The sequence below is a fragment of the Drosophila obscura genome, unplaced genomic scaffold, assembly GCF_018151105.1.
Source record: "Drosophila obscura isolate BZ-5 IFL unplaced genomic scaffold, ASM1815110v1 contig_25, whole genome shotgun sequence".
Taxonomy (NCBI): domain Eukaryota; kingdom Metazoa; phylum Arthropoda; class Insecta; order Diptera; family Drosophilidae; genus Drosophila; species Drosophila obscura.
In genome coordinates, this window is record NW_024542812.1 from 3431748 (window position 1) to 3458585 (window position 26838).

At 41.9% G+C, this 26838-nt stretch overlaps 1 protein-coding gene across 7 annotated transcripts; it reads right to left on the reverse strand.

Annotated features, from left to right (window-relative positions):
- On the reverse strand, positions 1-26689 carry LOC111081348 (leucine-rich repeat-containing protein 70-like). 7 transcript variants are annotated; one of them, XM_022377383.2, is made up of 6 exons: positions 2553-2573; positions 2151-2330; positions 819-2076; positions 698-763; positions 295-631; positions 5-238 (listed from the first exon to the last, which is right to left on the reverse strand). In XM_022377383.2, the coding sequence occupies exons 2-4, from the start codon at positions 2291-2293 to the stop codon at positions 728-730; spliced, it is 1437 nt and encodes a 478-aa protein (XP_022233075.1). In that variant the 5' UTR covers positions 2294-2330; positions 2553-2573; the 3' UTR covers positions 5-238; positions 295-631; positions 698-727. The 7 variants fall into 7 exon arrangements, with proteins under 7 accessions (XP_022233073.2, XP_041450240.1, XP_041450241.1 ...); XM_022377381.2 differs by having other exon boundaries at positions 1-238; positions 698-2076; XM_022377384.2 differs by having other exon boundaries at positions 295-998; positions 1052-2076; positions 2553-2574.
- Between the last annotated feature and the right edge of the window lie 149 nt (positions 26690-26838).

Here is a 26838-nt window from a genome sequence, read left to right on the forward strand (position 1 = left end):
CAATATCAATTTGTCCTTTTATTATTATTACTTTTATTATTTCTTGCTTTAATTTAATAATAAATTGTTAGAATTGCGCTTTGGTAATGGGGGGGGAATGGCAACGGTACTTTCATAACTGAGATCACTATACTCTTTTATGGAACAATCAAGCTCTTTAGGCATTTCATACTCGTCTACTTTATAAACACTGCCAAGAACACTTCTAGTGTCCACATCTATTTCTTCTGAATAAGGACTGTAAAAAAATGTTTTTTATTTATATGTTTAAAACAACTCAAAAGGATTACTTACTGCCGAGTATCATTGCCAAGTTGTGCGCCAAAATATTTTATTTTTCTTGCATCTAGTGTGTATTCCGATTCTGTTATGGTTGATATATAGCACGTTTTATCCAACTTTTTAATTATTAATACGTTCTTTGAGCCCTCTAAAAGATCAGGGTATACTTTGATACCAAGATATGCAATTGTTGCACCAAAAATTGTAGAAACAAAAAAAATTAAGCAGAGCATGCCGACTGAAAACTGCTTATTACTGTTTTGAACCGAATCCGTTGCACTAAGAGTTTTCTCTCCAACCATAGGTACATAAAGAGGTTGACAAAAGAGCGGGGAAATAACTACGTTATCTGTCGGCAACATACAAAAAGTATAAGTATGATTTTCATGAAGTGGTGCAATGGTTAAAAACGGACCAGAATATTGCACACAGTTATATGAGTAGTTTACATCGAATACATCTGTACTACCATCGAACAGTTCTGTAAACCAAATAATGTTTAACTGATCTGCAGCATAATAGTTATCAATTCGTACTTGTACACTTAAGTCATCAGATAGCTCCAAATAGAGGTCATAGGTGGGTGGTTGAAAAACAAAAACGCCATTGGCATAGTTTGACTGATTTTGTTCGACCTTATCTGTGTTTATTTCTCGCTGGGCATCGTAACTGAGGTGCACACTTTCATTTAAATCAATCGCCTGAGAACAACTAAACTGTAGTATAGGACCGTAAGCATATTCATTTGTATAAGAACCAGTGTATTTACCACTCTCTATTGTAGTTGGTGTCGAAAATTCATCTTGCCAGCCTGCTGATGTTTGATTTGATTTCTCAGCAGTTGTGGTCGAAAAATATGTTTTCTGGGTTGTAATAACAAGATCATTAGGCGAAGAACAATTTATTTCACTGTTGTCTAGGTCGTTAAAGTGTATACCAAAAAAGTTGTAGGGTAAGCGACAATATGGTACATTTATAAAAAGCCTAGAGTTTTTAGAGACGTAATTTATCAAGGACAAAAGTTCGCAATTGCAAAGCCAATTGTTAGGCTCAAGCTCAATATATATAGGATTAATTCCTGTTAGCACAGTATAACTGATTGTAGAAAGCATGTTATATGCCAGATTAACAATCTTTAAATTATGAGCTATATCATTAAAAGCATTTTCTTCTATAGCAGTTATCGAACAATGCTGTAAATAGAGGTAAGTTGTGTTAGGCACGGCCATAAATATTCGTTTGTTAAGCGAGCCAAGAAATCTATTGTAGCTAAGGTCCAAATAAGTTACTTTTTCAAGATAAATATTCTCAAATAGACTCAAGTTACTATAAAATATGAAGTGTACATTCAATTTAAGATGTGTTAGCGTGGTCTGCACTGGCTGTAAAAATGCCATGCTGACAGCTGGAAGTTTCGAATCTATCTCCAGTTTTTTTAACGAGTATAAACCAAGCAAAGCACCACTGTCAAGTTTTTGAAGCTTCAGGTTAATCCAGGACATTTGAAACACCTTCGCAAATAAAGGTATGTTAAATGAAGCACTTTTGATTTCAGTCAAGTGGCTATTGCTTAGAATAATATCTAACACATCAACATCTTTATATGTCCATTTGTTTTCAAGACTATATCTGAATTGATTCGAAATAATTATTGATGTGATAATTTCACAAGAGCTCGTATTCATTATGGCAGACATGTCTTTGTATAAATTTTCGTTGTTTGAACAGGCAATTCTACAAGATACTTCCGTACATCCGATCATGGTGGTACTAGATATATTATCTGAGGCTTTGCTGAAAATCGAATTATATATATACATTTTAAAATAAAGGAACATATGATTTTTATTTTATAATAGATTTTTTACCGTTGCTCTTTTGATAAGAACTCGAAAATTTCTTCACTTTCATCTAATCTGTCTTTTCTGGTATTGTCATTGTAGACAGGGCTGTATATTAGTGAAGCAGTCATTATAATGCATAGTCCGATAGTTATGAGAATCCAAGCCATTATTTGTATACAGGAACTATTTACAAAGTTCAATGAGCTGGAAAAGAAATGTTAAGATACATTTATTTTAGCTTCCCGACATTTTTATACCCGATACCCAAACAGTACAACGAAGAGTAAAAGCCAGAATGAAGCGTTTTCGACCCCAGGAAGTATATATGAATAATAGCCGAATCGATACAGCCATTAATCAGTCTTCATTAGCGCCTTGATCTCAAATATTATGAGAAAATGTTATGCAATATCAAAGTTACATTACCTTTGTAAGATTTTGTTAAAATTGTTTTTTGATTGTTTGTTTTTTTTTTCTTGCATTTCAACTCCTAAGCTCAATGATTACTGTGAATTGATCAAGTTGGACGAAACTTTATTCTGCTGCCTTATCTGTATAACATATTTGATTTCCTGATAAAAAAACGTACTCAGATTTTCGATACAATATCCCAATCAGCAGTACTTGATAACACTTTCTCTCCCATATATATTTACATACTATGTTCTATTTTTATACCCGTACTCAAAAAAGAGATAAGAGGTATATTGTATTTGTGGTAAAAGCGGATGTGTGCAACGCAGAGAAGGAAAAGTTTCCGACCCCATAAAGTATATATATTCTTAATCAGCATCAATAGCCGAGTCGATATAGCCATGTCCGTCTTGATGAGCGACTAGATCTCAGAGTCTATAAGAGCTAGAGCCACCAAATTTTGTTTTCAGACTCATGTCATATCACACTGCTAAAAGTGTATTTCTAAATTTCGCCCGCCCCCATCCGGCCTCACAAAAAACGAAAATCTGTTGCAGCCACAATTTTGAAGATACGAGAAAACTCAAAACGAAGTATAGTAGAGAATGACCAATCTACCATATCAGATCATTATTAGCCAGAATAAAGAAATTAATTTTCAGTTGCGTCCCCCACCTCCTCCAGCAAGAGACCACGCTACTCGCTCGCACACTCCGCCTCGTTATGTACGCGAGTGCCCGCTGGCGGTGGAGTTATAGAATCTAAATGGTATAAGTAGAATCTACGTGTTAGATGTAGAATATACATTGTAGATAACAGATGTAGCAAAAAATGTAAAATTTAAAATTTTGTAAAATTTTACATAAATCATAAGCTCAAAAATTTATATACTGACTGAGTACGGTTATAAAAGTAGAGTCGCGTGCCCAGAAGCGAATCACACGTTCCTTCTCGTTATATCGATAATACGAGGGTACGATAATTTCACTAGTCGACACGACATTTAAAAAAGTTTAACGAAATATGGTTTTTTTGTATGGCATATTTTTTTTTTTTAGAATTTAAAAAAATCAGGATTTTTATGTATGTGTCTTTTCAGAGGTAGTGCTCAAATAGTTTTTCAAATAACTTAAGTATCTTATATCTGGTTGCATTGAACTTTGCAGTTCTGAAAGCCGACAAGAGCAGCTATAAGTCCGGTCCAGACACTTTGTAGCTGCAGCTTAACGCCTGGAAGAAAGCTTTCATATTCAAATTTGATATTTTATACCGAAATTTTGACTTTAAAAACTCAGGCAAAGTAGAAAAAAAATATTTCTTGGAATGCATTTTAAGATTTAGATAGCATTAATTAGGCGTCGTTTAGGATATTGTTCATTCAAATCTACGGAGAGAGGGTGGAGCTATAATTCGTTAACCAAACCTAAAATATTTAAAAAGTAGACAAACAAAAAGGGTTGTCTCTTTGGTACCTGAACGTGTTCCTTTGGCATTAAATATTATTAACAGTTACTTCTTTCGTTGTTTTTTTCGTTTTTTATTTGGTGTTTAGTTGCTACAAGTTTTTAAGCGTGTGTAATAAATTTGTTTTCTACTGCTTGTTACTGTTCTTAAAATAGGTTATGTTTTCTGGATGTCTTCCTTTGTCATTCCAATCAGGTTCGCTTATGAGAGTACACATATAGTGTACTCTCCCCTACATATTCTCATTCAAAACACCTTGATACCGTCGTTCCATAGTTTTTAATTATTGGCGAAATCTCTCTCCGTGTTTATCACTAACGTCCCCTAGGTTTGGAAATGGATTTTTAGTGCCATTTTGGCTCCAATTGTTGCATAATTCTCAATTAGGTCTTGAACGATATTAACGTAATCATCACTCTTGCTGTTACAAAGAAATTTTTATACCCGTACTCAAAAAAGAGTTAAGGGGTATATTAGATTTGTGGTAAAAGTGGATGTGTGTAACGCAGAGAAGGAAACGTTTCCGACCCCATAAAGTATATATATTCTTGATCAGCATCAATAGCCGAGTCGATATAGCCATGTCTGTCTGTCCGTCCGTCCGTCCGTCTTGTTGAGCGCCTGGATCTCAGAGACTATAAGAGTTAGGGTAACCAAATTTGGTTTCCAGACTCATGTGATATCACACTGCTACAAGTGAATTTCAAAATTTCGCCCTGCCCCCTTCCGCCACCACAAAGAACGAAAATCTGTGGCAGGCACATTTTTAAAAATACGATAAAACTGAAAGCGTGGTATCGGAGAGAATGACCTTATCTACCAGATTGCCGAATCTGAATCAGATGGGATTATAATTATAGCCAGAATGAAGAAATTCATTTTCAGTTGCTTCCCCCGTCTCCCCCAGCATGAAACACGCAACTGATTTTCTTTCTCGCTCGCACACTCTGCCGCTTTCAGTGCGCGAGCAACCCCTAGCGGAGGAGATGTAGAATCTAAATGGTACATGTATAATCTACATGTTAGATGTAGAATATACATTGTATATGTATATGTAGATAACATATGTAGCAAAAAAATGTAACATCTACAATTTTTTTTTTTAATTCTAAAATTCTGAAAAATCATATGCTCAAAAATGTATATACTGACTGAGTACGGGTATAAGTAGAGTCGCGTCCCCAAAAGCGACTCACACGTTCCTTCTCGTTTTATTGTAACCAGTCGGATTGAGTTTATTTGTAGATAAAATATTTTCAAATCCATCATCTTTTAGTAGTTATTGAATTTGGGGGCCATCAAATACACCTTCTTTAATTTTTGCCACTCCGATGAACCTATTGGGCTTTAAAGTGGCTCAGAGGGGGCCTAGCTGAGGCCACCGGACGGGTCCAGGTTGTGGATAGCGAACGGCCTACCCTGGTGGGTAGGTCAGCTGTGAATAAGCGGACATCCCGGAGTAAGCGGAGTACCGAAATAAGAAGTCTCGGACAGCCCTCGGGTTTTCGCGAAGTAGCAACACTGATGATGCGCTTGTGGTGCCGCCTCTCATTAAGTAGCTCACACACTCCCATCCCTACACAATACCTACCCACATCCCGACCACAACATTCACCTCACACCGGGCCGGACTAAGGTCTCATTCTACCCGTGCCGAGAGTCAGCCTTGCTGGGGGCCCGATATAAAAACTAGCCCAGTCGCGAACGGAGAGCTCAGGGACATGGCAGCCCCTTGTTCTAATGATGCCTTACCTGGGCAACGTGGATCTCTGCCCGGGCTGACCGTTCCCCTTCTCTGCAGATCGTTAGAATAATATGGAAAAAAAGCAAAACAAAGAAAATAACACAAACACACGCAATCCCAAGCAGGGGAAGGCAGTGGCCCAAAGGCCTGGCCTAACCTGCTCAATCGCAGGAAAGTCCTGCTCGGTGAAGGTACTGGTACGAACCCGGTGGGGTCGCAACCCGAATCCGGGGTGGGTGGCACTTCAAAACCCAAAACAGACACCTTGGAGAGGCAGCTAAGCAATACTGCGGCTGCCCGAGCTTCTGGTAAAGTGGAGGGAGACGATTTGCCGTCGACCAGTGCCCAAGCCAACTGTGTTGCCAGAATGCGAGCACGGAGACCAGCCCGTCGGCCGACTGGCTGAAGAAGGTGGAGTGAGCCACGGCGGTCCTCCCAGACTTCAGCATGAAGCCACCAAGGGAGGTTCCTCAACCTAAAAGGCAACGCTCCCAGGAGACGCCAGGACCTGCTGCGAAGCGCTCAAGGGTCCTTGAGTCCCACCGAGGACTGGAAGGTTGTGAAAGTGGAGACGACCAGGCCCCACAAATCAAGTGGTGGTCATTCTCAACAAGGAGTCGCTGGCCCCGATTGAGGACGCTAAGACTGAACTTCGGCTTCAGCTCGGTCACAAGTATACAAGTCGGACGCAGCGGCCGAGGAACGTCCTGTCGACAAGCCAGTCGAGCAGGAGGTTGCCTCGGAGATCGAAGCACCCGATGAGGAGCTGGGGCCGGAACAGGATGGATATCTCACAGACTCGACCCTCATGAGGGACTTTGAGGCAATGTGTCGCGAGGACGTGTGTGTCACCGACGACTCGGACGCTGACACAATATTGGTGGAGATTGATCATAACGATGTCTCTAAGACTTCTGCAGATCAGTCTCCACCACTGTAAGGCAGCATCCGCTGCTCTCACACTCCGTTTGGTTTCAAGCGGAGCCGACGTAGTCCTAATCCAGGATCCTTGGGTGATAGGAGGGAGGGTCTGTGGATTAGCGACGAAGGGCTACAAGCTTACTGTAGCCCAAACAGAAGGCAAAACTCGTACCTGCATACTGGCAAAAAGACACCTAAATATATTTCTGCTCCACAATTTTAGCAATGGCGACAACACGGCGGCTAGCCTAGAGATACAGGGGACACACCTAAGACTGGTGTCCTCCTACACGGCTCACAAGGAAAGCGATCCTACAAGTGACCTTGTTCGCAAGATAGCCAGCGACAGCCAATGCTCACCACACTCAATGGGTTTGGTTATTTTTAATCGGGGAAGGGATCCCACCTTCATTATAAAAAACAGTCGGGAGGTTCTTGACCTCACTTTATTGTCTCACAAACTGTCAGACATAGTAAAGAGTTGGAAAGTCCTAGAGGACCATTCCTTCTCTGACCATAGGTATATCGAGACAGTCCTGTCCCTTGAAAGCCCTAAACCCCAGGAAAGCCAACTGGGATATATATAGTACAAAAATGGAAGAACTACTCCCCCCCTAAGCACCAAAATGCCCGGACTCTCAAGACGATCTTAATCGTCTAGTGGACAATTTCACGAAAGCATGCAACAAGGCCTTCACGGCAGCATGCCCCTCAACCAAACCAAGGCGGGAAAAAGAAACCCCCCTGGTGGTCAAAACAAATAGATATCCTACGTTAAAGCTGCAGGACTCTTTTCAATAGAGCCAACAGCCTATTGTAGTAGTCTAGGCCTATATAAGAGGAAAACTAGAGCAATAAAAGTGGTAAAGTGGTGGCATACGCGGACGATGTTGCCATCATCTTCTCGGGAAAATTCCCTCAAACACTTTGCGAACTAATGACTGCAAAGCTCATGCGACTGTCGGAATGGACAAAGTCACCCGGACTGGGAGTCAATCCCTCGAAAACGGAACTTGTTTTGTTCACAACCAAATACAAAGTTCCTCCTCTCAACCCCCCAATACTAAACGGATGCAGGCTCTCCTTCAGCGACAATGCTGGTTGGTAATTGACAAGAATCTTAGCTGGAACCTGAATATCAAAGACAGAGTGAAGAAGGCCACGGTAGCCATCAGCACTTGCAAAAAGGCCATTGGCTTGAAATGGGTCATGAACCCAAGCATAGTCGAATGGATATACCTAGTAATAGTTAGGCCAATATTACTCTACGGAGTCGCAGTGTGGTGGCCTGCCCTATCAAGAAAGACCATCACTAAACAACTGGGCAAGGTACAACGAACTGCCGCCCTATGCATCAGTGGAGCTCTACGCACCACACCAAATGACGCGCTAAATGCCATCTTATGCCTCCAGAGCCTAGACCTTGCAGGCAGGGAGTAGGTAGAAATGGCAGCAATTCGTCTGAGAGGCTCCGACAAATGGGTGTCACAGCACACCAGTCACGCAAAAATTGATCAAATTTTAATTTGAAAGCGTTAAGCTGCAGCTACAAGGTGTCTGGGTAGGATTTATAGCTGCCTCTGTCAGCTAATCAGAACTGCAAAGTTATATGAAACCAGTTATAAGATACTTAAGTGAAAAATAGAAGCACTACCTCTAAAAAAAAACGAGAAAAACGAGAAGGTACGTGTGTACCCGTACTCAGTCAGTATAAGCATTTTTGTGCTTATGATTTTTTAGAATTTTAGAATTAAAAAAAGAAATTTACATTTTACATTTTTTTTGCTATTATCTGTTATCTAAATCTACAATGTACTATGTATATTAAACATTTAACACGTAGCTTCTACAGCTCCTCCGCTAGAGGGCGCTCGAGTTATGTATCCAGACGGATTTATGGGAGCGTAATTATTACCGTTATTTGCTATGGCAAATAATCAAGGGTTCTTTTCCCGAAACACAGGACATCTGTATCGTTTTAGTGTTAAAAGTATAATGATGATTTATTCTGAGTTTGCTCTTTTTAAATAAGCCTGCTATATGTCGATCCCTATCTCTCTCACTCCTTGTCCTCCTTCCTTGTCTCTCCTTGTTCTGTCTCTTCTCGGCTTGCGTGTCATGTCCAGTACAGTGGACATTGGTTACGGGGGACAGTCAGCAGTAGGTGTGCCATCTTGGGGAAGTAGAGATGGTAACTCCTCCCCCCTTGGTGTGAATGGGAAATGGTCAAGACGTCTACAGCGTTTACTAGGGATCGACTAAGCATTTGGCCACAATTAACAATATAATTTTAGTTTCTGTATCGTAATATTAAGGTGTACATTTTTATTACATTATTTGTGTATTATGTGTGTTATGTTAAATAAGGTTCTTAAGGTCCTTTATATTAAGATTATTTGGTAATTGTATAACAAAAAAAAAATGTATTCGACCTTTTATATATATTTTTTTTTTATATATTTGTGCATCTTTTGACTTTTTGCTGTAGTTATGGTTGCACCTTTATCTTCTGATACTTTATGTTCCGTCAACCTAGGCGTAAGTTTGTTTCGTCGGTTTTCTTTTCTGTAAACTATATCGTCTTCCTCTAAAGTCATTGGATCTGTTCTATTTTTATTTAGTTTCTCAGTTCTATTTGTTATTAACTTTTCGGCCTCCTGGTGTACCTTCGTATATAATTTCTACCTAAAATTATTTAGCTCCCTTAGGTAATCGTGTTCAGTGTTATAGATTATGTCTCTTTGGAACGCGTGAGTGCGTCCCGTAAATAGTTCGAAGGGTATAATTGGTATGGTTATTATTAAGATGGTATATTTTAATTTCCATCTCTTGCAAGTTCTGATCGGTAATATCCCTAAGAAAAACTGTACATCTAATTATTTTGAACTTTCCCGATTGGGAAAAATATTCCTCAAATGTTAGGTTTACTAGGCCGAAAATGACCTCTGTGGCTAGAATCGCACAAATCTTGTCTGGTTTCAAAAATTTTGTTAGTATTAAAGCTATTTTTTCTTTACTAAAATTATTATCAGAAATTACCCGTCTTATTTTATTTTTAAATGGTATTGACGTTTCGGTTTTTTTGTATTGTTCTGTTTCGAATATTAGTTGGTTTCTGAATTGGTTTAATGATTTCTCGGACGTATGAATCGTATTTTGTGCTGGTCGACTGATATCATTTAAATTCACGTCGATTGTTATACGGCTTAAGGCATCTGCTACTGTATTTTGTGACCCCTTTTTGTAAACGACTTCATAATCATCCTCCAGAAGCTGTAATTTCCATCGGACCAGTTTGGAGTTTGGCTCTTTGAAGTTCATCAACCACGTTAGTGGTCTGTGGTCTGTGATTATTGTAAACTTTTGCCCGAAAATATAGGGTCTAAAGTGTTTCGTGGCCCAAATAATGTCCAGCATTTCTTTCTCTACTGTAGAGTAGTTTATCTCGGTATCCGATAGCGTTCTACTAGCGTAAGATACCGGTCTATCATTTCCTAATGATCCTTGGGATAAAACCGCACCTAAGGCATCTGTTGTTAGTATAAAGGGTTTTGAATTGTCTTGGTACTGTAGCAATGGATCGTTACATAAAAATGTTTTAATATTTTCAAAGGCCTTTTTATAGTCTTCGCCGATATTTACTGGGGATTTCTTGCCTTTCAACTGTTGGTTAATAGGTTTAATAAATTTAGCAAAATCTCTAATAAATTTCCAATAATAACCCACTAGTCCTAAAAAAGATTTGATCTCCTTCTTTTTTGTTGGCATAGGAAAAGATTTGATCGCACTTAGTTTGTTATGGTTTGGCTTAATCCCATCTTCTGTAACAATATGTCCTAAGAATTCGATCTCTTTTCTTAAAAATTCTGATTTCTGCGATTTTAATTTTAACCTTGCTTTTGTGAGTTGTGATATGTTTTTGTAAGGAAGGTGAAAATATAATGATGTCATCCAGATAAATCAAACAGCATTTACCATTGAACTCTGCCAACACGTTGTCCATTACCCTCTGAAATGTGGCCGGAGCATTTTTTAACCCAAATGGCATTCTTATGAATTCAAAATGTCCATTACTGGAGGAAAAGGCGGTTTTTCCGTATCGTTCGGGTCCATTTTGACTTGATGGTATCCGCTAGCCAAGTCTAGGGTTGAATAATATTTTGCTCTGCCTATCTTATCTAAAATGTCATTCGTGTTTAGCATTGAATATTTATCCAGAATGGTCTTTTCATTTAGTTTTCTTTAGTCTACTACCAATCTCCATTTTTTTTCTTTTGAATTATGTTTAATTATGTTTTGGTCAAGAAGTTTCACGATCTGTTGGTGAATTTCTTTAGTTTCTATCGGACTGTATCTAAAGGGTCTTGTGTATAATGGAATGTTATCTAGTGTTCTTATTCTATGTTTCCCGATGAAGTTCTTCTAGTGCTAATTTCTCCTCAACATTTAAATGGTCCATTCGTAATTTGATCTGCCTTTTAGTTAGGCTCTTATCTGGTCTTTGTTTATCATTCGTAACTACGTTTACTGTAATGATGTCATCTTGATCCAATTTCGATACTTTCAGCTCTGTTTCTAAAAAAAGTTTTTGTTTTTGCGGCGAATAATTAACCACCTCCATATAGCTAAAACTATCTTTGGCGGACTATAACCCGCCAGAAATCAAAAAGTTATTTGTTATGTGTATCGGTTCCGATAAAAAGATTCCTTCATCTAGGTCAACTGGTAATTTGACGATTGACTTTGAAGTTTCATTAATAAGGTGAAGGCCTGACGTTCTGTTATTTTCTATATGCAACTTGGTTTCAAATACTGGGGTTTTTTAAACTTCTTTTTGAAGATCTACAATTGCTTTTAATTCGGTTAGTATGTCCATTGCAATTAGACCATCAAATAGTTGGTGGAATTTAAATAACAGAATTTCAAATTTTCTTCTATCATTGAATTCATTAAACAGGCTGATATTTGTTTTTGTAAAAATGCTATGTCTATTAAGTACGGTTTTAATGGAGGTTGGCCTGTCAAGATTTATGTGGAATTGTTGGTTCACTAGATTTGGTCTAATAAATGACAATTCGGCTCCAGTGTCTATGAGGAATTTGTATGGGTGTGATTTGGTAAGATTCAAGAGTATATAAGAAAGAGTTGAGTCGTGAGTTATATTATTTATGTAGCCCGTCTGTTCTTCGAGGCTTTTTTGTAAAAATTTGTGTCCTCATCAATATTATGTAGCTCTGCCATAACTTCTTCCGAGTCATCCTCGTCAACGTTATGTAATGTCTTGTTGTTTCTCAAATCCCTGTTATTGCTGTCGTTACCTTTGTAGCGCTGATAGTTATTATTATATTCTTTTGGCATAATTGCCGGAACGTTCCTATTGATTTTTGAGCGAAAATTGTTGCTATTATTTATTCTATAATGGTCATTTGTGTATTTTCTATTAATGGTGTTGTGGTATGATACTGTTCGATATGATAATTATCAGTCTCGGATTCCGTGATAGAAGCCATTGTTTCCGAGATTGGTTCTAGTACTTGAATAAAAGTTAAGTCTATTTCGGTTGGACTTCGATTGTCGTTCTGGTTGGTTTGAGGTTGGGAGGTCGGTACAGTCGTATTTTGTGTATGGTTTCTTCTCCTACTTCTAGTATTTGGGCGACCTGATATATTTCTTAACATCTAACCTAGTCGTTCGTTAGTTTAAATTTTATTTCTCTTTTGTTTGAATTAGATTTGATAATTTATCTTAAAATATATTCCAAGTCTTGTTATACCCGTACTCAAAAAAGAGTTAAGGGGTATTGTTCGGCTAAGCGCCGGCCCATGGCAGCACAATGAGCAATGAGACCATATGTAACATCTCTTAAATGTAACGTCTCTCTTTATTACCGTTTTGTTTGCTTTGCTTATGCTCTATCTGGTGCTTTGCTCTCTGTCGGCGTTCGACAGCCGCTGTGGGGGAGGCTCGTCAGAGAAAGCAGAAGACACTTCAGATTCGATCATCACCGTAAGTTTTGCTGTCTGGCACAGTGACCTGCCTGCCACAGAGTTCAAAAGTAAACCTTACATAAACCTAACAACTTCAACAGTCTTGAACCAGCCCCCGCGTCTTCAATCGACCCATCGTTAACTCTCGTTATCAAATCCGCACACCTTTCGCTAGTTTTGGATAAAACATATATATTAACTTAAGTACAATAAACTGTGAATATATTAACTGAACAATCGTCGTCTCTTAAATAATCTGGCAAAACAACGCTACTGAAGAAGCTCAGTAGCTCAACATTTGGTGACCCCGACGTGATAGAAACATAAACTCGTTAAATTTTATCACAAAAAACATAACATTTTCGTTGGATAAATTTGCTTTGAACCACGGTTTTTCGGTTTGTCGTATGTGCACAAGCAACAGAAACGGTTCTCGCGTCATCTGCTTTGCGGTCTGCTTGCTTGCTGTTGTTTCGTTTCGGTTTCGTGCTCTCAGTGTGCATGCCTTTGTTGTTGTCGGATGCACAAGTGCAGTGCGTTTCAAACTGTTAGCTCACGCTGCTGATCTGTAAAACTGCAAGACCATGTGTTTTGAACGCTGCGATCGATTGTACAGTTCATGTAAAACTGCTCGAGGTTATTCACCGGCTGTTAACCTCTACACTCGCTCAGTGACTCTAAACCCAGCATTCTACTGAACATACACGATGGCTTCTAATAGCACCCTTCAATCTCGCCCCCCTCACCTTTGTTCGTCGATTCGGAAGCTGCATTCAACAAGCGCAAGGTGCAATCCATGGTAGGAGCAGCACGGAGAATGGAAACTGCCGTCGGCAAGAAGAGGATTGGCGAACTCAGTGAGGAGGAGTTAAATGTGCGACTAAAGTTGCTAGCGGATCTGGTCGCTTCGTTCAACGAGCACCATAATGCGTGGTCATGCTGGAAATTCGCATGAAGCGTGAGTTGAACAAGCGGCAGCCCACAATGCTCCCATGCTCAACAATGCGGACGGATCATGTTGGAGAGGCCCCAGCTACAGTCATAGTGCAGAGTCGGCCTCGCCTGCCGGAATTAAAGCTTCCCGAATTCAGCGGGGGCTACGCGCAATATGCTGCGTTTTGGGGCATGTTTGCCTCCATAATTGACAAGGATTCTGACCTAACGAATGTGGAGAAGCTGCAGCACCTACGATCCTGCCTGAAAGGACCTGCTCTAGACATAAACTCTTCGCTAGAATTCAGCCACGCCAGCTATCCCATCGCCCTAGACCTTCTTAATAAACGATTCAATAACAAGCGTTTAATATTTCAGGCACATGTCACCGACATTTTGGGTGTGCAGCGTATTGAGACCTCGTCTGTGTCCCAGCTCCGGTCATTGTCAGATACTGTAAATGCCAATCTGCGGGCCTTGCAGAGTGTGGGGACAAAGGACCAGATTGCTGACTGCATTCTGATACATATCCTGCTACAGAAAGTGGACAGCGCCACACAAGCCAAGTGGGAGGAATGCTCGTCAATGGATAGCATACCCACAAGCCAGCAATTTACCGCTTTTCTGGAGCAGAGATGCCAGAGGTTGGAGACTCAGGAGCACGCTAAGGACATGTACCCTAATAGCAATCGGAAACACTGCCTAGTTGCAACTACCTTCAAGCCGATTGCCTGCGCGCTCTGCGGCGATACCGGACATTCGATATATCGATGTTCTCAGTTCAGCAACCTTTCTGCTCGACTTCGGCTCCAGGAAGCTAATAAGCTATCCCTATGCACCAACTGCCTCCGATCAGGCCATCAGCAAGGTGAATGTCGTTCACGATCCTGCCGAGTATGTGGTGCTAAGCATCACACACTACTTCATTTCGAGTCTTCGTCCTACCCTCAGCCCCCTCAACCCAACACCGACTCGCCCGCCCCTGTCGCTGAACGCCGTACTGTGCCCCGCGGCCCGGTTCGACGGGCCTGTGGCCCCCTATGCGTGGTCGCTCGGGATGTGACCCCTGCCCTGCTCGATTCTGGATTGCAGGTGCATTTCGTCACTTCTCGTCTGGCTCAACAGTTGCAGCTACAGAAGAAAGAGTCGGAAGTTTCCGTTTCTGGTCTAGGCGATTCGTGTGCCATATCCGAAGGATGCTGCGTCGATATCCAACTGGAATCACACGCGTCCAACTATGCCGCGACCATTACGGCACTTTTTGCTCCAACCATTACGGGTAACCAACCCAACGGTATCCACGACATTAATCGCTGGAACATGCCCTCCAACATACCTCTGGCGGATCAGAAGTTTCACCAGCCCCAGCCAGTTGATATTCTGATTGGAGCGGCTCTGTTCTTCGAGCTTCTATTCGCTGGCAATATCAAGTTGGGAACTGGACTGCCACATCTTCAGGAGACCAGACTGGGATGGATAGTTGCAGGAGAGGTTTCTCCGTCTCTCAAGGCAGCTCCACTTTCTGCTTCTCTATTTTCAGGTAGCTCATCTGAAGTGGCCCCTCGCTCGACCCAGCATAGGGTTAGAAATAAAGTCCGGAGTAGCGGTACTGAAGACGGTGCTGAAGACAACAACAGTGCTGCAAAATAAGGATGTTAAAGACCCGTGCTCTTTAACGGGGGGAGTATGTTCGGCTAAGCGCCGGCCCATGGCAGCACAATGAGCAATGAGACCATATGTAACATCTCTTAAATGTAACGTCTCTCTTTATTACCGTTTTGTTTGCTTTGCTTATGCTCTATCTGGTGCTTTGCTCTCTGTCGGCGTTCGACAGCCGCTGTGGGGGAGGCTCGTCAGAGAAAGCAGAAGACACTTCAGATTCGATCATCACCGTAGAAACGTTTTGCTGTCTGGCACAGTGACCTGCCTGCCACAGAGTTCAAAAGTAAACCTTACATAAACCTAACAACTTCAACAGTCTTGAACCAGCCCCCGCGTCTTCAATCGACCCATCGTTAACTCTCGTTATCAAATCCGCACACCTTTCGCTAGTTTTGGATAAAACATATATATTAACTTAAGTACAATAAACTGTGAATATATTAACTGAACAATCGTCGTCTCTTAAATAATCTGGCAAAACAACGCTACTGAAGAAGCTCAGTAGCTCAACATTTGGTGACCCCGACGTGATAGAAACATAAACTCGTTAAATTTTATCACAAAAAACATAACATTTTCGTTGGATAAATTTGCTTTGAACCACGGTTTTTCGGTTTGTCGTATGTGCACAAGCAACAGAAACGGTTCTCGCGTCATCTGCTTTGCGGTCTGCTTGCTTGCTGTTGTTTCGTTTCGGTTTCGTGCTCTCAGTGTGCATGCCTTTGTTGTTGTCGGATGCACAAGTGCAGTGCGTTTCAAACTGTTAGCTCACGCTGCTGATCTGTAAAACTGCAAGACCATGTGTTTTGAACGCTGCGATCGATTGTACAGTTCATGTAAAACTGCTCGAGGTTATTCACCGGCTGTTAACCTCTACACTCGCTCAGTGACTCTAAACCCAGCATTCTACTGAGCATACACGATGGCTTCTAATAGCACCCTTCAATCTCGCCCCCCTCACCTTTGTTCGTCGATTCGGAAGCTGCATTCAACAAGCGCAAGGTGCAATCCATGGTAGGAGCAGCACGGAGAATGGAAACTGCCGTCGGCAAGAAGAGGATTGGCGAACTCAGTGAGGAGGAGTTAAATGTGCGACTAAAGTTGCTAGCGGATCTGGTCGCTTCGTTCAACGAGCACCATAATGCGTGGTCATGCTGGAAATTCGCATGAAGCGTGAGTTGAAAAAGCGGCAGCCCACAATGCTCCCATGCTCAACAATGCGGACGGATCATGTTGGAGAGGCCCCAGCTACAGTCATAGTGCAGAGTCGGCCTCGCCTGCCGGAATTAAAGCTTCCCGAATTCAGCGGGGGCTACGCGCAATATGCTGCGTTTTGGGGCATGTTTGCCTCCATAATTGACAAGGATTCTGACCTAACGAATGTGGAGAAGCTGCAGCACCTACGATCCTGCCTGAAAGGACCTGCTCTAGACATAAACTCTTCGCTAGAATTCAGCCACGCCAGCTATCCCATCGCCCTAGACCTTCTTAATAAACGATTCAATAACAAGCGTTTAATATTTCAGGCACATGTCACCGACATTTTGGGTGTGCAGCGTATTGAGACCTCGTCTGTGTCCCAGCTCCGGTCATTGTCAGATACTGTAAATGCCAATCTGCGGGCCTTGCAGAGTGTGGGGACAAAGGACCAGATTGCTGACTGCATTCTGATACATATCCTGCTACAGAAAGTGGACAGCGCCACACAAGCCAAGTGGGAGGAATGCTCGTCAATGGATAGCATACCCACAAGCCAGCAATTTACCGCTTTTCTGGAGCAGAGATGCCAGAGGTTGGAGACTCAGGAGCACGCTAAGGACATGTACCCTAATAGCAATCGGAAACACTGCCTAGTTGCAACTACCTTCAAGCCGATTGCCTGCGCGCTCTGCGGCGATACCGGACATTCGATATATATGTTCTCAGTTCAGCAACCTTTCTGCTCGACTTCGGCTCCAGGAAGCTAATAAGCTACCTATGCACCAACTGCCTCCGATCAGGCCATCAGCAAGGTGAATGTCGTTCACGATCCTGCCGAGTATGTGGTGCTAAGCATCACACACTACTTCATTTCGAGTCTTCGTGCTCGATTCTGGATTGCAGGTGCATTTCGTCACTTCTCGTCTGGCTCAACAGTTGCAGCTACAGAAGAAAGAGTCGGAAGTTTCCGTTTCTGGTCTAGGCGATTCGTGTGCCATATCCGAAGGATGCTGCGTCGATATCCAACTGGAATCACACGCGTCCAACTATGCCGCGACCATTACGGCACTTTTTGCTCCAACCATTACGGGTAACCAACCCAACGGTATCCACGACATTAATCGCTGGAACATGCCCTCCAACATACCTCTGGCGGATCAGAAGTTTCACCAGCCCCAGCCAGTTGATATTCTGATTGGAGCGGCTCTGTTCTTCGAGCTTCTATTCGCTGGCAATATCAAGTTGGGAACTGGACTGCCACATCTTCAGGAGACCAGACTGGGATGGATAGTTGCAGGAGAGGTTTCTCCGTCTCTCAAGGCAGCTCCACTTTCTGCTTCTCTATTTTCAGGTAGCTCATCTGAAGTGGCCCCTCGCTCGACCCAGCATAGGGTTAGAAATAAAGTCCGGAGTAGCGGTACTGAAGACGGTGCTGAAGACAACAACAGTGCTGCAAAATAAGGATGTTAAAGACCCGTGCTCTTTAACGGGGGGAGTATGTTCGGCTAAGCGCCGGCCCATGGCAGCACAATGAGCAATGAGACCATATGTAACATCTCTTAAATGTAACGTCTCTCTTTATTACCGTTTTTTTTGCTTTGCTTATGCTCTATCTGGTGCTTTGCTCTCTGTCGGCGTTCGACAGCCGCTGTGGGGGAGGCTCGTCAGAGAAAGCAGAAGACACTTCAGATTCGATCATCACCGTAGTTAAACGTTTTGCTGTCTGGCACAGTGACCTGCCTGCCACAGAGTTCAAAAGTAAACCTTACATAAACCTAACAACTTCAACAGTCTTGAACCAGCCCCCGCGTCTTCAATCGACCCATCGTTAACTCTCGTTATCAAATCCGCACACCTTTCGCTAGTTTTGGATAAAACATATATATTAACTTAAGTACAATAAACTGTGAATATATTAACTGAACAATCGTCGTCTCTTAAATAATCTGGCAAAACAACGCTACTGAAGAAGCTCAGTAGCTCAACATTTGGTGACCCCGACGTGATAGAAACATAAACTCGTTAAATTTTATCACAAAAAACATAACATTTTCGTTGGATAAATTTGCTTTGAACCACGGTTTTTCGGTTTGTCGTATGTGCACAAGCAACAGAAACGGTTCTCGCGTCATCTGCTTTGCGGTCTGCTTGCTTGCTGTTGTTTCGTTTCGGTTTCGTGCTCTCAGTGTGCATGCCTTTGTTGTTGTCGGATGCACAAGTGCAGTGCGTTTCAAACTGTTAGCTCACGCTGCTGATCTGTAAAACTGCAAGACCATGTGTTTTGAACGCTGCGATCGATTGTACAGTTCATGTAAAACTGCTCGAGGTTATTCACCGGCTGTTAACCTCTACACTCGCTCAGTGACTCTAAACCCAGCATTCTACTGAACATACACGATGGCTTCTAATAGCACCCTTCAATCTCGCCCCCCTCACCTTTGTTCGTCGATTCGGAAGCTGCATTCAACAAGCGCAAGGTGCAATCCATGGTAGGAGCAGCACGGAGAATGGAAACTGCCGTCGGCAAGAAGAGGATTGGCGAACTCAGTGAGGAGGAGTTAAATGTGCGACTAAAGTTGCTAGCGGATCTGGTCGCTTCGTTCAACGAGCACCATAATGCGTGGTCATGCTGGAAATTCGCATGAAGCGTGAGTTGAAAAAGCGGCAGCCCACAATGTTCCCATGCTCAACAATGCGGACGGATCATGTTGGAGAGGCCCCAGCTACAGTCATAGTGCAGAGTCGGCCTCGCCTGCCGGAATTAAAGCTTCCCGAATTCAGCGGGGGCTACGCGCAATATGCTGCGTTTTGGGGCATGTTTGCCTCCATAATTGACAAGGATTCTGACCTAACGAATGTGGAGAAGCTGCAGCACCTACGATCCTGCCTGAAAGGACCTGCTCTAGACATAAACTCTTCGCTAGAATTCAGCCACGCCAGCTATCCCATCGCCCTAGACCTTCTTAATAAACGATTCAATAACAAGCGTTTAATATTTCAGGCACATGTCACCGACATTTTGGGTGTGCAGCGTATTGAGACCTCGTCTGTGTCCCAGCTCCGGTCATTGTCAGATACTGTAAATGCCAATCTGCGGGCCTTGCAGAGTGTGGGGACAAAGGACCAGATTGCTGACTGCATTCTGATACATATCCTGCTACAGAAAGTGGACAGCGCCACACAAGCCAAGTGGGAGGAATGCTCGTCAATGGATAGCATACCCACAAGCCAGCAATTTACCGCTTTTCTGGAGCAGAGATGCCAGAGGTTGGAGACTCAGGAGCACGCTAAGGACATGTACCCTAATAGCAATCGGAAACACTGCCTAGTTGCAACTACCTTCAAGCCGATTGCCTGCGCGCTCTGCGGCGATACCGGACATTCGATATATCGATGTTCTCAGTTCAGCAACCTTTCTGCTCGACTTCGGCTCCAGGAAGCTAATAAGCTATCCCTATGCACCAACTGCCTCCGATCAGGCCATCAGCAAGGTGAATGTCGTTCACGATCCTGCCGAGTATGTGGTGCTAAGCATCACACACTACTTCATTTCGAGTCTTCGTCCTACACTTCTCAAGCCATTCTGCCTCAACTCTTCAAATCAACATCGACTCTACGAATTCCCGAGATACCCTCTGTCGCTGAACATGCCGTAACATCGTCAGCCACGTCGCTCTTGGCCCAGAGTCATCGACGGGACGCTGTGGTTTTGCCCACTGCCATAATTAGCGTAAGGAGTCGCTCCGGGATGTTGATTCCTTGCCGTGCCCTGCTCGATTCTGGATCGCAGGTGCATTTCGTCACTTCTCGTCTGGCTCAACAGTTGCAGCTACAGAAGAAAGAGTCGGAAGTTTCCGTTTCTGGTCTAGGCGATTCGTGTGCCATATCCGAAGGATGCTGCGTCGATATCCAACTGGAATCACACGCGTCCAACTATGCCGCGACCATTACGGCACTTTTTGCTCCAACCATTACGGGTAACCAACCCAACGGTATCCACGACATTAATCGCTGGAACATGCCCTCCAACATACCTCTGGCGGATCAGAAGTTTCACCAGCCCCAGCCAGTTGATATTCTGATTGGAGCGGCTCTGTTCTTCGAGCTTCTATTCGCTGGCAATATCAAGTTGGGAACTGGACTGCCACATCTTCAGGAGACCAGACTGGGATGGATAGTTGCAGGAGAGGTTTCTCCGTCTCTCAAGGCAGCTCCACTTTCTGCTTCTCTATTTTCAGGTAGCTCATCTGAAGTGGCCCCTCGCTCGACCCAGCATAGGGTTAGAAATAAAGTCCGGAGTAGCGGTACTGAAGACGGTGCTGAAGACAGCAACAGTGCTGCAAAATAAGGATGTTAAAGACCCGTGCTCTTTAACGGGGGGAGTATGTTCGGCTAAGCGCCGGCCCATGGCAGCACAATGAGCAATGAGACCATATGTAACATCTCTTAAATGTAACGTCTCTCTTTATTACCGTTTTGTTTGCTTTGCTTATGCTCTATCTGGTGCTTTGCTCTCTGTCGGCGTTCGACAGCCACTGTGGGGGAGGCTCGTCAGAGAGAGCAGAAGACACTTCAGATTCGATCATCACCGTAGTTAAACGTTTTGCTGTCTGGCACAGTGACCTGCCTGCCACAGAGTTCAAAAGTAAACCTTACATAAACCTAACAACTTCAACAGTCTTGAACCGGCCCCCGCGTCTTCAATCGACCCATCGTTAACTCTCGTTATCACCTTTCGCTAGTTTTGGATAAAACATATATATTAACTTAAGTACAATAAACTGTGAATATATTAGCTGAACAATCGTCGTCTCTTAAATAATCTGGCAAAACAACGCTACTGAAGAAGCTCAGTAGCTCAACAGGTATATTAGATTTGTTGTAAAAGTGGGTGTGTGCAACGCAGAGAAGGAAACGTTTCCGACCCATAAAGTATATGAATTCTTGATCACCATCAATAGCCGAGTCTTGATGAGCGCCTAGATCTGAGAGACTATAAGAGCTAGAGAAACTAAATTTTGTTTCCAGACTCATGTGATATCACATTGCTACAAGTGTATTTCAAAATTTCGGCCCGCCCCCTTCCACCCCCTTCCGATCACACAAGGGACGAAAATCTGTGACAGGCACAGTTTTAAAGATACGATAAAACAAAAAAACGCAGTATCGTAGAGAATGCCCATATCTACCAGATTGCCGAATCTGAACTAGATCGGATCATAATTATAGCCAGAATGAAGAAATGAATTTTCTGTTGGTTCCCTCTCCTTCTCCAGCGCTGCTGACGCTACTGATTCTCTTTCTCGCTCGCACACTCTGCCGCGTTCAGTGCGCGAGCAACCCCTAGCGGAGGAGATGTAGAATCTAAATGGTACATGTATTATCTACATGTTAGATGTAGAATATATATAGTATATGTAGATGTAGATAATATATGTAGCAAAATAATGTAAAACTAAAATTTAGAAATCATAAGCTCAAAAATGTATATACTGACTCAGTACGGGAATAAGTAAAGTCGCGTCCCCAGAAGCGACTCACACGTTCCTTCTCGTTTTTCTTTAATGTTGGTGTAGTATTAAAAATTATTTTTGTCTCTTCTTGGTTATGTTACTTGTTTAAGTGTATTTTTGTCTGAAAATGGCTGTTTGTCGTGTTTTCTTTGTGTACTTAATATTAGTAGTTTTAAAACTTAGTTTTGTGTGTAGGAGTTTATATATTCAAGTTGTGTGGATGTTTTTAGATTCTGTGTCCTGGAATACTGAAATGAATGAAATGTTAATTTTATTAGCAAACATCTTATTTATTTTAAAACTAGCTGCCACGGCAAACTTCGTACCGCCTAACAGTCAATGAATGTCGTGTTACTTTTTAGTTGAACTAATTTAGGCTTTATTTTCATTCAAGCACTTTGTGGTAAACGACATTCTTTGTTTTTTGGTCAGGCGCAAGAACAAATAAAGCGGATGGTTTGCCGACACGTGAGCATGCGACGATTGAGGCCACAAATAGTCAAGGATTGGCCCTGTGATTTGTTGATCGTCATGGCGAAGGCAAGACGAATCGGGAATTGAATTCGTTTAAACTCAAAGGGCATATCCGTTGGGATCATCGGAATCCTTGCAATAAGAACTTCCTAATCTTTAAATTTTCCCTTAAGTATCGACGCGTTAATCACATTGCTCATCAGTTTTCTTATCACCAAACGCGTTCCATTACACAGTTTTGGTTGGTTTAAATTTCTAAGAATGATGACTACCGAGCCAACTTTAAGTTTTAAATTGTGCGGTGGTAAACCAGGCACATGAAAGGAGTTTAAAAATTCAGTTGGATAATTAGTGGCTTCTTCTTCGTTTGTTACACAGTCGATAGATTTGAATGAATACAGAGTACCTACGATTTGATTTTGAATTATAAAATTGAGGTCATCTACATCTTTATTTTTAGCGGCCAAAATTGCTCGCTCACTTAACAATTTAGTATTTTTGTGGTTAGCAATTATATCCGGGAATACTTTGTTGATAAGCTCGTCTTTTGATGATACGAAATTGCAAAAATTTGGAGGAAATGAAATCAAACCGCTCGATTTGTCAACAGGAACACGGCCATTACCGATAGTCAGCAATTGCTTCGAGAAATCATCAGCAGATAGATCGTTCAACAATGCAACTCTCATATTTACAGACAGTTGAAGTTTCTTTACATATCGCCACAGATTTGATGCTTTGAGGCAAGCGATTATTTCGTCGGCAGCTGTAGATCTTGGAATGACTGGTAGTGTTTGTCGGAAATCGCCAGATAACAAAATCATTGCACCACCAAAACATCTCGAGTCATTGCGCAGATCTTTTAATGTTCGGTCTAGTGCTTCCAATGCGCGTTTGTGCGCCATTGTGCATTCGTCCCATAATGATGATTTTTAATGCTACTAAAACTTTGGCCATTGCGGAGTGTTTCGAAATGTTACATGTCGGTTGTTCAGTAGTTTGAAGGTTTAATGGCAATTTTAACGCTGAGTGAGCCGTACGGCATCCGTCTAACAATGTGGCCGCTATTCCAGAAGAAGAAATTTCTACCGCAATTTCGGATCTCGCACGTACAGTGGCGAAAATCAATGACATGAGGAATGTCTTCCCAGTTCCACCGGGGGCATCCAAAAAAAATAAGCCCCCATTTCCATCATCAATTGCATTAATCAGTGTATCATAGACTTCCCTCTGCTTAGGATTCTACAGAGGTACATTCGTTTGAACTAATTGGATTAGTTTATGTGGATCATATTCACGTTCACGTCATACAGAAACGCTGCTCGATTCAAATCAATACTTGAACCATTTCTTCTTGCACTGCGAAGATTGTTCCTCTGTTCATCTGTACGATAAGCTCGACGATTTCTCCTTTCTAACCTAGCCGTTTCAAGGGCTGCCTCTCTTTGCTCTTGTCTTTGAGAATTAAGGCCCTTCTTTGCTCCATACTAACACGTCGCTGTTCTCGTGCAATTTATCGTTCTCCATCATATAATTGACTCACGATATTCCGTTGCCTAATTGCATTACGGCTTCGCTGGGAAAGATTATATCTTCTAGGACGCGGCATTGTTATTAAAATGTGCACTCGCATAAAACCACCAAAATGATTTTTTATTCCCTAAATTCCGTTCTTTTCCGATGATTTTATGTAGAATACTGTAGAAGAAAACTATTTGACAGGATTGGACAACAAATGTTTGACATGGAGAAAGAAAATCAATGAAAACTCGATATTTGTAATAAAAAAAGCAAAATCTATTGAAATGCATCTATTCATTGCGCATATCGAGTTTTTTTGTATTCTGCTATTCGGGACGGAAACAAATCCAACAAATCAAAAACCATGGCAATCGGTCCAGCCGTTCTCGAGTTATAAGTGTTGTAACAGACACGACTTTCTTTTATATATATGTATTTATAGATTTTACTTGTTTTTTTTTTATTTTGTTCTTGTGAGTGTGTTTTTGTTGGAACGAGAAGGAACGTGTGAGTCGCTTTGGGGTATACCCGTACTCAGTCTGTATATACATTTTGAGCTAATGATTTTTTAGAATTAAAAAAAAAAAAATTTTACATTTTTTGCTACATCTGCTATTTACATCTACATCTACAATGTATATTCCACATCTAACATGTAGATTGTACATGTACCATTTATATTCTACATCTCCTCCGCTAGGGGTTGCGCACTGAACGCGGCAGAGTGTGCGAGCGAGAAAGAGAATGAGTAGCGTCAGCAGCGCTGGAGAAGGAGAGGGAACCAACAGAAAATTCATTTCTTCATTCTGGCTATAATTATGATCCGATCTGATTCAGATTCGGCAATCTGGTAGATATGGTTATTTTCTACGATACTGCGTTTTTTGTTTTATCGTATCTTTAAAATTGTGCCTGCCACAGATTTTCGTCCTTTATGGGGGCGGAAGGGGGCGGGGCGAAATTTTGAAATACACTTGTAGCAGTGTGATATTACATGAGTCTGGAAACAAAATTTGGTTGCTCTAGCTTTTATAGTCTCTGAGATCTAGGCGCTCATCAAGACGGACAGACGGACAGACGGACGGACGGACGGACGGACGGACGGACAGACAGACATGGCTATATCGACTCGGCTATTGATGCTGATCAAGAATATATATACTTTATGGGGTCGGAAACGTTTCCTTCTCTGCGTTACACACATCCACTTTTACCACAAATCTAATATACCCCTTAACTCTTTTTTGAGTACGGGTATAAATATGTATAATTTTCTTGCCGGTGGTGAAGTGATGGATGGTGAAGTGAATTCGGTCGGTCTGTATGGACTTCTTCGACTTTTAGAAATGACCTGACTTTTTTTTTGTCACGAGTTGTAGCTGGAATGATCATAGTATCAATTTAAGTTTTATTTTATTAATTTTATTTATTAATTTGTTTGTTTTTTATTATATATATATTTTTTTTTTTTTTTTTTTGTTGTATGTTTTAAATATTATTAACCATCTCCAAAGTTCCCTACAGCCAAAAAAAAATACCACGTATAGGGCATTCTCAAGGCTTCAGGATTTTGGTTGGCCGAGTCACATCGAGCTAAAGTGACGTGTTCGAATCTAAATGGATACGTTCACGTCCAGCACGGTGGAATACTCTCGGCCAAAACGACGTTGCCGTCAAACCGCAACATGTTTCTCTGTTCGGGTCCAAGCACACTAAAGTGACCAGTTTGTATGAGCGAATGCTCAAACTTGTCTAGCGTGTTAGATTATTCCCGACCGAATGGATAGTAAAACGAACCGCAATGGTCCGATAGCATCCCATGTCCAGTATGGGTCAGCCCCGCCCGATCCGACCGAAACAACTTAAGTTGTTCGCGTCGAACATGCTGTAACCGAAGCGACGGTGGAACCGAACGGTACCGACAGTTGGCTTGAGTTGTTTGCGCCAATCCGACCGCACCCCACAGCATGATGCAATTATAGAAGAAGAATAGAAAGAATATCTATCCAAAAACAAAAACAACGTTTAATTTCCAATTCAAAATTATTAAATTTAAATTATAAAAAAACATCAACTCTTCGTATTATAGCACGCAACTTTAAACCCCATGGTCCATCTGAGGGTTAATCAACACGCTCTATTGTTGTTTCACTCAAACTTACTGTGCTGAGCCCTTTCACTCGCACTTATTGTAAGTATTGTTAAGGGCCTGCTGATGCCGACGAGACCACCTTATATAATTGCATCATGCCCCACAGTACACTCAGTGACCACTTCGAACAACTTCAGTCGTTCGCGTCGAGCGTGTTGCATACGAGGATTGGCAGAACCGAATAAATGTCTCTTTTTTGTGTTTTTTACATTTATTTGTAATATTTTGATACATACTGGTATATGTATTTATGTACATACCTGTGTAGGTTTTAATTAATATAAATGCAACTAAATTACCACAATTACAATGACCGACGTTTGGCAAAGGAGCTCTAGATAGTAATTCGTTTTCCGTGCCTCCGTGGTTTGTCTTTTTGTCGGAATTTTAATTGTATTTTCAAATTCTGGACTAGGTCTCTGATGTTTTTGTATGTATTCACTCTTTAATTTGCACCAAGCTACGGTTTAAATGGGATATTGTCGTGAAGGTCTTAATCCTTTAAACTCTTGAACGCAAATGATTTACAAGCCTTTCAACATGGCCTTTTCTAGTAGAAAGTGAGCTGCGCACTTCCGAACCGAATATTTCTTTCTCGCTCACACTCACTAAATGAGCAAGGCCATAGAATAGGGGTGGTTTTATAGTAAAGCGCCCGGCTGTGCAATTCGGGAGTCAGATATTTCTTTCTCGCTCACACTCACTAAACGAGCATAGCAATAGGACA